At 43.8% G+C, this 13,215-nt stretch overlaps 1 protein-coding gene across 3 annotated transcripts in view; it reads right to left on the reverse strand.

Moving 5' to 3' along the window:
* Positions 1 to 13,215, reverse strand: part of NEMF (nuclear export mediator factor) — a 132,372-nt gene that overhangs the window by 37,232 nt on the left and 81,925 nt on the right. For 2 of the 3 annotated variants that reach the window (XM_030214073.1, XM_030214075.1), the window contains 4 exons: positions 12,534 to 12,591; positions 9,036 to 9,094; positions 5,690 to 5,810; positions 591 to 876 (listed from right to left, as the gene is read on the reverse strand). In XM_030214073.1, coding sequence (XP_030069933.1) covers positions 591 to 876; positions 5,690 to 5,810; positions 9,036 to 9,094; positions 12,534 to 12,591 — 524 coding nt within the window. The remainder of the gene's footprint in view (positions 1 to 590; positions 877 to 5,689; positions 5,811 to 9,035; positions 9,095 to 12,533; positions 12,592 to 13,215) is intronic. The other variant, XM_030214074.1, reaches the window with a different exon arrangement.

Consider the following 13,215-nt stretch of genomic DNA (forward strand, 5'->3'; position numbering starts at 1 on the left):
CTGCTGCTTGCTGCGAAGGTGAAAGGAGGCGCTTCAGGTTAGTTCCGGGAGCAATGGAGGGCGGGTGGAGGGGAGGGGCCCGGCGATCTCAGGTGGGGGGGCGACCTCGGGTGGGGGCGGCAGTCTTGTCCGGCTCTCGGCGGCCCTGCTTCAAAAGAAAAACTTTGCTAGGTCTTACTTTCGGGGGAGGCCTTAATTTACCAATTGCAGCAAAACCTCTACTAGGTCTTATTTTCGGGGGATGTCCTATTTTCGGGGAAACACGGTAGTACCTGCATGCCTTCCTTATTTTGCATCATAACAGTGGAGTGTTGGGTTCATGTAGCTACTCTGTGAAGCATAATGCATCTGAGGAACACAGATGCCTTGCAGTATACAACCTACTGCATACTTTTATAATTAGAAAAGGAGTTATTGATCACAGGTATATAGAAGCCAGTTCTGTAGGTGCCAAGCTCCTTCACTGTGTCCTGGGATGGGCAATTTGTATGGCATTAGGCCCCCTCCATTTTGAAATGTTGGTGCCTATGAACAGGTATACAGAGTAGTATGGGGTATAACCTCCAGCAGTCAATCTCAGAGCACGGTACCTTTGTGACTGAAGGTGAGACAGATCAATGACTGTGTCTGGATAGCTCAGCTCAGCCTCCTCCTCTTCCTCCTTCAGCGCCCCTTCATTTTCTGGCTCAGCTGTCTCCTGACAGGCTTGAATATCTTCCTCCTCCTCTTCTGCCGATGAGGACTCCTCATGAATCTGCAGTTCTGCTTCTTCAGCAATCGTTTCGTCTGTTTCCTCTTGAAGGTTCACATTGGACTCTGTCTCTCTTCCATTTGGTGTTTCTTCCTCACTGCTGCTGTCTTCTCCTTCCAGTCCTGCTGGAAAAAAGGTTATGGCAAGTTTGTTACCGACACCTACATTTGATCCCTTTCAGCAGCGAGACACATAAATTCTATAAATGGCACCTAAAGGTAGGCACGCAATTGCATGCCCAGTTATAGAATGTGTAACATAATTAGCTAATTGGTGCTAAATTGGAACTTAGTTGAAGTACTAATAATTGGTGTTAACAAGAACCAATTGGCACTAATTACAATTGTGCACGTAACTGACTTACAGCCCTATTCTATACTGAGCGCCTAAGTTCTATAGCGAGCAACTGAAAAGGGACGTTAATATGGGAAGGGGTGGGGCATGTCAGGGGTGTTCCAATTATTCCTGAACGCACTTAATAGAATATATGCATTTACACGCCCAGCTGCTGCTTTTAGGCACCAGTATTTATGCCTGTCATAGACATAGCATAAGGAGTCATCCCTAAAGTTTGGTGCATAACCAAATTTCGGTTTCAGTTATTGTGCTGAAACTGGCCACAAATCCTTTTTCTGCCAGGTTTCGGATTCGGTCAGGAGGCTTTGGTCACGATTTCAGTTTCAAACTGATCATGTGTTTTCAGTAGAAACCAGAAATTTGCGCTTGGTCCTGTTTTGTCTCCTTTCCCCCACCTCCCCTCTGAACAGGAGTTGCCTTTCCCCCTGCCCACCTCAGGCCTATTTTACAATCCTTGGCAGTCTAGAGGTGTAGTCAGGGCAGGAGTGATCCCCAGTTGCTCTTGCCCATGCAGGCTCTGCTCTCAAAATGGCTTCCATGACCGCTAGTGGCAATCTCACAAGACTATAGCGTCCCCACTGTGCATGCACAAGTGCCTTCTCGCCTGCTGTGAGAACGTGGGAACATCAGTACAACAGTATAGCTATCAGGACAGGAGACAACTCCAAGGGGGAGGTGGGAGGGTATGTGAGAATGAATGCCCTGCTGTCCTCAGAGAACACCTGCTACAGGTAAGCACCCTTGCTTTCTCCAAGGACAAGCAGGCCATATCTTTCTCACATGTGGCAATCACTAGCTACCAGGCTCACTGAAAACAACAATAGGACAACAGGACCTTGCAATGGAGAGGTAAAAAAAAAACAAAAAACAAAGAACAAATTAACCTGAAACTATGCTGCCTGGAACAGAACAAAATAGGCCTGGGGGGTGGAGTTGGATTTTGGAGGACCCCAAACAAATTCTGCAAAACTGCCTGTCCAAACCAACCGTTGCGTCAGGTATCTTGCTCTAGGCAATAGTGGGATGTGAATGTGTAGACCAAAGACCACGTTGCAGCTTTGCAAATTTCTTCTATAGAGGCTGACCTCAAGTGGGCTACTGATGCAGCCATGGCTCTGACATTATGAGCCTTGACATGACCCTCAAGAGTCAGTCCAGCCTGGGCGTAAGTGAAAGAAATGCAATCTGCCAACCAATTGGAGATTGTGCGTTTCCCAATGGCAATCCCCATCCTGAACAGAAACAAAGCTTGGTGGACTGTCTGTAGGGCCTAGTCTACTCCAAGTAAAAGGCCAATGCTCACTTGCAGTCCAAGGTGTGCAGTGCGCTTTTGCCAGGATGGACATGAGGTTTGGGAAAGAATGTTGGCAGAATGACTGACTGGCTTAGATGGACCTCCGACACAACCTTAGGCAGGAACTAAGGGTGTGTGCGGAAAACTATTCAGAGTGGAGGAGTAGCCTACTGGTTAGTGCAGCGGGCTTTGATCCTAGTGAACTGGATTTGATTCCCACTGCAGCTTCTTGTGACTCTGGGCAAGTCACTTAACCCTCCATTGCCCCAGGTACAAAAGAAATACCTGTATATATAATATATAAACTGCTTTGATTGTAACCACAGAAAGGTGGTATATTAAATCCTATCCCCTTACTCTGTTATAATGAAATTTAGTGTAAGGTGGATCCGATGCTGACTGGTCCCAGGGTCCTGCACAGTGGCCGGCGCCGAGGCAGGTGGAGACCTGCTCGATGCACGCCCGCTCCCAGTGTCTGACGTGGGCCTAGCACCTATAGGTACCAATGTATCCAATGCCGGTGCCAATGTCGAGGATTCAGACCAGGTTCCCAAAAGTCTCTCTCTCTGAGCCTCTCTGGCCAGCTAAGTCCTTTTCTTCATACAAAGGCAAAGAATACAGCTGGAAGGGGTATGTTCAGGCCCCAAAGGAGACACCAAGAATGGGTCTCCTTTCCAGAGATGGTCTGATTGTACCAGGCACAACGCTTGAAGCCACTGGGTACCTTCGATAACATGGAAGGGAAAACAACTATAGCCAAATCAAACGACTTGATGGTCACCTTAAAAAGGGGCAAATCATCAAGAAAAATAAGGAAGAAAGCCTGGCCAGAGTTCAAGCCTAAGAGGGCCTACTGAGCATGAAAAAATGAAGAAAACTTAAAAGTGGTGATAAAATGAAACTAAAAACATAAGGGGGGAGAGAAAAAAAAAAAACTCTTGATAGGGGAAAACCAGAGGATATACGGGAAAAATCCCACAGGGAAGGCACAAAATAGCTGTTTGAAAAAGAAGCACACCAGACACAGTAAGGGAGCTGTGAAGTAGCGTGTCTTCTCCTCACAGTGAATGAAAGAAGACTGATGGTTCTGTGCTCTCATGGCAGGCGGAAAGGCACTCACACATGCGTGGTAGGGATGCCGTCACGTCTTTAAAGCTGTACTATGGTTTTTTTTTAAGTGTTCCGCGCCAGGCAATGTGGATGTCAGCCACATGTGAGAAAGATATGGTCTGCTTGTCCTCAGAGAAATTATATTATAATGAAATGACATTTATATATTAGAAAATAATTTGAGAAATGTAAGACTGGAGGCAGCAGGGTTCTGCACTTTCATTTATGTGGTCTTCCAGAAATTGTCGCTAAGATTAGGCTTGGTCTTGATTTGATGGAATCCTGGCCTTCCAAATTTAAATTAAATAGAGATAAGACTAAATTTCTTGTGGTAACCAATCGCTTTGACCATACCATATATAATAATTTTACCATTGACATTGCGTCCTACTTGCTAGACACTATGCTTAGGGCACTGGGTGTATTAACTGACAGTCACCTCATGTTTGAACCTTAGGTTTCCCCTCAGTAGTGAAAAATCCTTCAGGTTGTTTGGAAGCTGAGGAGAATCAAATCATATTTTTTGCCTGACGACTTTAGGACTGCCGATTCAATCCTTGGTTTTTAACTCAATTTGATTACAGTAATTCCATCTATGCTGGATGTAAGGAGGGTGTCCTAAAATGGCTGCAAATGGCCCAAAATACAACAGCTAGGCTTGTCCTCAAGGTATCGCATTTTGATAGAGCCACTCCGTTATTATGTAAACTGCACTGACTGCCCATTAAAGCCAGAATTATTTTTAAATTATGTGTTTTTGTCTTCCAAATATTATATGGGATGACACCAGATTACATGCAAATCTTAATAACTATTCCCCTACACAAAACAATCTCTGGTTCTAGGGACTACCTTAGACTTCATCTTTCAGACTGCAAGAGAGTGTGCAATTAGCTGATTCACTCCACAGACCAAGGTGCTAAGTGGTAGAACTGCCAATGGCAATCAAGGGTCAGAATGATTACTTGGTATTTCGCAAAAGACTGAAAAAAAACTTTCCTCTTTGAGAGGTTTCTACCAACTGATGGAGTGTGTTAGATTATAACTGCAAGTAGGCAGCAAAAGAAGCGATGATCCGTAAACCAGCGCAGCAGTAGACAAAGAAGCAGACCAGAAATAATGAAGTGCTGAGTAACTAAAATCACTCAGCACTTCAGTATTTCTTGTCTGCTTCTTTGTCTACTGTTAGATTATAACTGGCCATCAGTGGTTTATTATTTAGTTCTTATTTGTGCTACTCTGCTCTTACTTGATATTTTGTTTATGGTATCGTAAACCTTGCCTATATTATTTATTGTAAACCACACTGAACTCAAGTAAGTTCAGGATAATGTGGACTATAAATATTAAGATAGATAAATAAATAAATATTGCTCTTGATTGCAATTTTTCAGCACATATAGTCCTCACATTCAGTGACATCAATGTGCTTTTTATTCTGGATTGTGCATCAGCCTGGTATAATGTCTGCAGTGTAGACCAGTGTCTGGACTCCTTTACCCTATTTCAAGAAGAATCTATATCATGCTTGTCCTTAATCAGTTTTATAACTAAATACAAAACAGGAAACATCTCAATGCTATTTTCTCTTGTAACTTGTACACAGTTTGGGTGAGCATAAAAAGCTGGTAATCATGATTTTTTTTAATACATTCTCACAAAGGTCCTGTCTCAGAGGATATTTAACTACATGTGCATTGAATTGAGAATCTAAACATGTCAGATTTGTTGTGAAGTCCTTTTTAAAATGGCTCTCCCAATTGACAGCCTGTGCTTGCAATTCCTGGAACTGGAGGGTAAAAATCTCCTGTGGGTTTAGCAGAGGGCTGCCGACTGCAAGCTCTGACCCAGTGGGCCTCATTGGTTCACATTCACACAATCAAACTTTAGTTTTCGGTTCTGGCCAAAACCAGGCAATAAGATTCAGATGCAGTTTCAGTTTTGGCTGAAAGTGTTCAGCCAGTTTCAGCAGCAGTTTCAGCTGAAACTAAAAAAAAGACAGTTTTGGTCAGGCTCTACTTACGCTAGTATTCCGTAACAGTTTTGGCATTTAACTTTGCTAAACTAAGACTACTACTTAGTGCCCAGTTTTTTGGCTCATAACTTTTAGCACCATTTATAGAATTCCCCTCCCAGCCATAATGTGTCCTTTCTGCAGGACCCCAGGCAGACAGTACCTAAAAGTTCCAGGTCCTCAGAAAGCAGCTCCGTGGCACTGCTGGTCACGCTCTCCATGTCCTCATCCTGTATTTTCATTCTTCTTTCCCCTCTGTGTCTCTCAACACAAAGTTCATCCACCTACAAAAAGAACAGGGGCTTGGTTAGTCCACGCACATTTAAAACTAGGGAGAGACAACAGCATGTGACGCCTAGAGTAGGAGCAGAGGCTGTTTGCTCAGCTCCTCTGTCTCCCCACCGAATAAAAGCTATATATCCCAACTATTTGAGCAAGAAACGGGTCACACTTTTGCTTGTTTTAAGCTGTGGCAGGCTGAGAGTTCTGTCTATCAACTTTGAAATGGCATCAAGACTGACCCGCAAAGGTAAGGAGAAGCAGTGGGGAGTGGGTGCTAAGACAGCAGATCTATCGGCCCCGCCGAGCCCCTCAGCTCTGTTTGGACCCTGAAGATGATGACAGAAGTAAAGGCTGCTGTGGAGGCTGCATTGGACACAAAGTTGCAGCAATTACATGACAGAACAGGGGCATTTCGACAGCATAGATGGAGATGGATGCGCAGCAGCTTTGCATAGGAGCATTGGAGGAAAAAGCTCAGCATGCAGCGTGCGACTTGGAACAGCTTCAGCTTTGTGTACAACAGATGGAATGCAAACTGGATACTGTGGAGGGCAGATCTAGATGCAAAAATCTATGACTGATGGGGCTCTCTGAATCTTTGAAGGAGCAGAGCTTGGAAGTAGCCTGGAGAATTGGCTCACACAATCTCTGAGCTTGGAATCTTTGGGGGATCCTCTTAAAACCGAGTAGGATGGGTTCCAGCGATGGTGATCATGTACGTCCTTGTGTGGTTCTATTTTGCGTCTTCCATTTTGTGCACAAGCAAGCTATTTGCAGGCTTTATGACGTGGGAAGTCTTTGGAATATGATACTCAGAAAGTACTATGTTTTCAGGACTTTACTGCTACAATGCGCTCTCAACGTAAAGCTTTTGCTTCCTTATGCATTGAGCTCTATGTTCATCCACTTGCACATACGTGCATATTTACAGAATAGATTGGCATGTACACACATTTATTTATGACATTTTTACCCCACATCAGCCCGAGAATGACTCAGGTTCAAAGTGGTTTACATAATAATGAAATGGTACATGTTTAGACACGTAACAGTTTGTATAACACTTTATATAATGCCATTATGATGACTTAAAATGAATAGATACAATGTAGGTAGTAATTAACCTGAGATGCAACAATTCTTTTGGGGGAAGTGGATACAAGTAGGAGACTGACTGGACAGAAGGTTATCATGTGTGCACACAATCCTGGGGATTCTATATAGCACGCTAGAGATCCGCACCAAAATCCAGGCGCATTCTATAACTAAGCAATCTTAACAAGCCAATCAGCGTTTTTAACAGCACTTAACAAGCAATAAAAAGCACTAATTGGCAATAATTACAATTTACGCACACAACTCGCAAAGTGCATTCTGTAATGAACTGCACCTAAATTCTAAAGCGTGCAATTCAAAATGAATGCATGCAGTTCAAAAGGGGTGTGTTTATGGGCAGGGAAATGGGTGTTTCGTGGGCGTTCCAAAATTTACACACGTAGTTATAGAACAGTGCGCATAAATCTATGTGCCAGGATTTACGACAGGTTTTCACTGGTGTAAATGGGTGCAGGTAGATTTAGGCGCTATGATATCAACTAAGCATATTCTATATACAATACCTTTAGTTGAAAATATGTTCCGTGTGGATTTTTTTAGGCACCATTTATTGAATCTGGCCCAGTGTGCATAAATGCTCGTATTTTAACATCTAGTTTATAGACTTGCCCTTTAACCCATGGTTTCTATTCGTGCCCAAATTGACTAGGAGCTCGGAAACATCAATAATTGGGTGCCAACAACCAATTATTGATGTTAATTGGCAGTCTTAACAATTTGAACGCGCATCTCACTGCATGCTATTCTATAAAGCATGGCACTTAAGTTCAACAGTGCATATCTGAAAATGAGGTGTATCAGAGGCGTTCCAAAAAGCTGCATACGGATTTACAGAATTTACGCAAAGTGCACCTAAGTTGAGTGGCAACATTTGCACCAACTTTTAGAAAGTGTAAATACAGCACCCAAAAGTTAGGCATGGGATCCACACCAAATGCTATTCTACAAAGAGTGTGCTCCCTTTAGAGAACAGTGCTCAAGTTTTTCAGCACCAAATGTTTGGCACCATTTTTTTGAATTCCCTCACCTAAAGTTAGGTGCAAGGATACTGCATGCTAAGCACAAAGTCTAGATTGATTATTGCACGTGTAATTGCTGTTATACATTACTAGTATAAATTGGCATTTACACGCCAATATTTAGGGAGTGGAGGAGTGGCCTAGTGGTTAGAGCACCAGTCTTGAAATCCAGAGGTGGCCGGTTCAAATCCCACTGCTGCTCCTTGTGATCTTGGGCAAGACACTTAACCCTCCATTGCCTCAGGTACAAACTTAGATTGTGAGCCCTCCTGGGACAGAGAAATATCCAGTGTATCTGAATGTAACTCACCTTGAGCTACTACTGAAAAAGGTGTGAGCAAAATCCAAATAACTACTACTACTACTTAACATTTCTAGAGCGCTACTAGGGTCACGCAGCGCTGTACAATTTAACAAAGAGAGACAGTCAGGTGCGGCCACTTACATCATGCCAATGGATGTTATAAATGTCCACAACTAAATGTTCCAGTTGCATGTATAACTGTCAGAATTCTATAACCTTAACATGGAAGAGCTGGGCACATTCCTGACCTGCCTATGCTCTTCCCATGTCCACATCTCTCTAGCAGTTACGCACTTAAGAAAGTGCATGCTAAACTTACAGAACACTAAGTACAGTTACACACATAACTGAAAATTAGTGTCAATTAACACCAATTGTTAGAAACCCCTCCACGTGTTTTTCCCCACCTGCTATCCTATCAAAATTGTAGTTCCATCCCTCCTTCCCTAATCTTTTATCCAATTGGGTTTTTTTTCTTTTTTCCTAATATGCTCCTACTTCCTTTATATACACTTCATAGATTCTAAGCCACCCTGAAGACTCCAAGAGGGCAGGGTAGGAAATTCTGAATAAACTTGGATAAACTTGGTATTAAGTTACACACACAACTGTATTCTACACAGTGTTCAGAAAAATTGGGATCCTTTACATAGTTTCAAAATACTTTGCAATTGTTTAAACATTTAGGGCCCCTTTTACAAAGGCACACTAAAATAAGCCTAAGCTAAACGCTAGAGATGCCCATATATTCCTACATTACTAAGAAAACATAAATCAGCAGAAGATACCTTAAACAGGAAGCCAAACCCCATCATGAGATAGGAAGGAGGAAGAAAATTCTTTTTCCCTGAAAAAGAAAAAAAAAAAAAAAAGGAAGACTGAAAATAGAAAATTTTTAAATATACATAAATCAAACATCCAACACACTCCCCACTGCACACCTAAGAATAGCAAGACTGAGTCAGTTCAATGGTCCATCAAGTCCAGTATCCTACTTCCAACAGTGGCCAATTCAGGTCACAAGTACCTGGCAGAAACCCAAATAGCAGCAACATTCCAGAACAAGCAGTGGCTTCCCCATGTCTATCTCAATAGCAGACTATGGATTTTTCTTCCAGGAACTTGTCCAAACCTTTTCTCCAAAAATGTTATCCCCCCAGCATGGGGCATCCGCCAACCTCTGCTGAACCGACTGTTCCAAGTCAGAAACACGCAGCCATTAGAGTCTACACATTGCTATACTTTGAGCAGAGATCCTGGAAGCCACGTCGAAGGTGTCACAGGTGCCCCTGGCCAAGAACTTTTGACACGCCTTCTGCTGCTTGGCCAGCTGGCGCACTGACTTGGCCTGCTCCAGTGGGAGAGTCTGCCAAGTCTATCAGCTTGCAGACTGAGTCCCTCAAGTACACGCTCAAAAAAAGCTAATAAGACTGTATATGGGACACGAGCGTTGAGGCCTGGAACATCTTCCTGCCAAAAGAGTCCAAGGTCCTAGCTTCTCTGTCTGGAGGCACTGAGGCATAGTCTCCAGAATGCATGGCTCTCTTGAGAGCGGATTCCATCACCATGGAATTGTGAGGCAACCAAGGCCTATCAAAACCAGGTGTGCTGTGGATCCAATACTGGGTGTCGATCTTCTTGGATATGACAGGGATCAACAGAGGGGACTCACAGTTCCCATTGAGGACTTCCTTGAGTAACTCGTGGAGACGGAGTAGGAGGAGATGTGTAATCCAGGACCTTGAGCATCTTAGCCCTGGGCTCAACCTCCACATCCAAACAAAATGGAATAGCATCAGCCATTTCAGTCACAAAAGAGGGAAATGAAAGGCTCTCTGGAGGAGACTTTCTCCTTTCAAGAAGAGGGGAGGGTTTAGAGGGGATACCATAGAACTCAACCTCTGAAAATTACCTTGGATCCTCCTCTGACTCCCATTAGCATTCCTCATCAGTGTCAGTCAGAAACTCCTCGTGGGAGGGCCGAAACTGAGCCTGCCTCAACCTTGAGGAATCATGTCCTTGAGAGGTGTCGAAGAGTTGGCTCCCGCCTCGACTCCTGCGAAGCTTCCTCCACCGTCGAAGGGGTACTGGCTTGGGTGGCAGTCAACACCAGGGCCAGTGCCAGCATCAGAGACTGCACCACAGGCTGAGGGCCAAGAAGGGCCGCAACGGGCTGTATGGCGGGCACAAACACCCCCGATACAGATGCACACCATTGCAGAATGCCATCCAGCAGCTCAGGGAGCAAGCTTTGGATACACTCATTAAGGGCCGACACCAGGAAAGACTAAGGCACTGGCTCCGAGACAGGCTGCAGAACTGATGGGGCCGAGACAGGAGACGGGGTCTGCCTGTCTGGAGAAAGGCGCATTGGCACCTCCTGAATAAAGGGGGAGCGATCCTCCCAGCGCCGATGCTTCTTGGGTGCCAAATCCCTTGACACTCCAGAGCTCCCAGCACCATGTGTCGAGGATGACCGATACCAATGATTCTTAGCCTTCACCCATCGAGACTCCTCGGTGCCAATGAGGATGATGTTGAATCCTTACACTGCCTCGGGGTCAGGTCTGACGCTGCCCAGTCCCAGGGCCCTGTCCAGCAGTTGGCGTTGAGACAGGTGGAGACCCACTCGACATACCATTGCTCCCAGTGTCAATAGGTCTCAAAGCAGCCATATGGACCGACGCTTCTGATGCCAAAGCAGTCTTCAACGCCGATGCCGCCAACCTTGATGCCGACATCAAGGACTCAGATCTGGCTGTTTCTTCATCCAAAAACAAAGGACACAGTTGGCAGGGCTATGGTTAGGCCCTAAGCACTGAAGACACAAAGAATGGGTGTCCTTGCCAGAGATCTTCCGATTGCACCAGGAAAAGCGTTTAAAGCCTCTAGGAACTTTAGTGGACATGGAAGGAAAAACTTCAGAAGTGAAATCAAAAGACACGATGGTGCCTGAAAAAAAAAGGCAGGGCACCACAGAAAAATTCATGAGAAAGACCTGACCAGAGAGTAGGCCTAAACATGGACTAAGGCACGGAAAATAAAGGAAACTTAAAAATCAGTAAAAAATAACTAAAAATGTACGGGAAGAAAAGCCTGACAAGGCATAGCAAAAAATCACACAAAAAGAAATCAAAAAGGCACCAAAAAGAAGCTCTTCTGAACTAGATGTGAAGAGAAACTACAGACACAGTCCTCTCTTCACCGCGGTAGAAAAACAACTGCAGTAACCGTGCCCTTGCGGAGAGTGGGAAGGCACCCATGCATGCACGGTGGAGCATGTCTCATGCTCCACAAAGCTCTTAAAGCTTGTTACAAAGCCCGGACCGGGCAACATGGCACTGCATTACCCATTTGTGAGAATTAATGACCTGCTTGTCCTCGGAGAATATGATAACTATGAGCAAATATAAATGATACACAATAATAGACAGCATGATAGAACATTCATATAACAGACATGATACTCACAAAGTGAACATAATACAATGCTAACATCTTAACAGACAGAGAAGATGAGTAAGACAAAGGGATTTGGATAAATAAGTGGTTAACTGAGCCAATGTTATCTGAAGCTTGCCTCCCGGGATAAAGCCCTAATATGAGAGCACCAGTTGAAATGATCCTTTGGTCAAGATGCCACAACATTGGTCTAAATGAGCCACACACAGTCCTATCCTTCTCTTTCTTGGGTAATACATGCCTGGCATCATAGAATCAGGGAGAACTGCTTCGTCAAGCAAGGAATTATAAATAATAAAACTTTATTTATATCCCACTATAACTCAACAATGTATAATTATAAAGCTTGCTTAAGGGCCAGAACAGGTCCCCCCCTCACAACATATTTGACAGATGTGCAAGAAAATGATCAAGATAAACATCCCCCTCCAACCCTCAACTCAAATGCCTTTAGGGCTGAATAATGGCTCCCTGTTCTGCGGAGGTCCTTCATCACATGAAAGCAAACAGTGAAGGTCAATTTCATAATTCATATACTTCCTCTGGAACTGTTACATATTTCTACTTGTGATGAGACTCCTAACAGCAGCAAGTAACACTGCACAGTATTAACACAATAAGGATGCTGAGGGACACCAAAATAACCCTATCTAATACATACACTATCACTAATAGGGGAAGTCCAAGTGCTTGTGGAGTCTGGGTGGATGCACAAGATTGTGATCTCATGATCTGGCATTTTACAGGTTCTTAACACTCATAACTGAGAATCATCTGAATATTTTTTAAATTACAGTACCTAACTCTTAGCAACATCATCTCACCTCGAATCATAAAACTTCCTGTTGTCAGATATTCTCCGGTTGGAGCCGTTTTTGACACCTGAGAATGAGAGGAAAGAGGAACAGTAACACAGGCTGACTGGATTTCAGCTGCAATGCTATTAGTGACAGGAAAATGAACTGGTGGGGAGATGGGTGGAGACACTTGCTACATAATTAGACAAGACACTGAAATGAGCCCTTTTGTTATTACAGAAATGCAGGCTGGAATCAAATCACCCTATCAGGATAGGGTATAATCCAGGTTTCTAATAAACCGGATCTCCGCTTTAGGAGCATTCAACCTGCTTATCTTATCATGTTCTTATGATTTATTTCAATTCACATATAGTAAACCTTTCTTTCACTTGCTGAATAGGCTTCTTGAGTCTGATGCCCCATTTCAGATAGAATATTGAAACTGGAACTGATATGTTCAGATCAAGACATATACAGTTCTGGAAGTATTTTAGAAAAGGGATCTTCCGACGTTAGGCTTTTCTAAAATACTTGCAGGAGTGCACAGTTATTTGGCTGCATGTGCAGCAGGAACAGCCATTTCATAAACATAAGCTTGTTTGGTTCCATGCCTTCTATACACGATTCCTTTGTGTTGATCCCATGCATTTTTGAATTCCGTTACTCTTTTCATCTCCACCACCTCCCGTAGGAGGGCATTCCAGAT

Source organism: Microcaecilia unicolor, chromosome 9, assembly GCF_901765095.1.
Source record: "Microcaecilia unicolor chromosome 9, aMicUni1.1, whole genome shotgun sequence".
Taxonomy (NCBI): domain Eukaryota; kingdom Metazoa; phylum Chordata; class Amphibia; order Gymnophiona; family Siphonopidae; genus Microcaecilia; species Microcaecilia unicolor.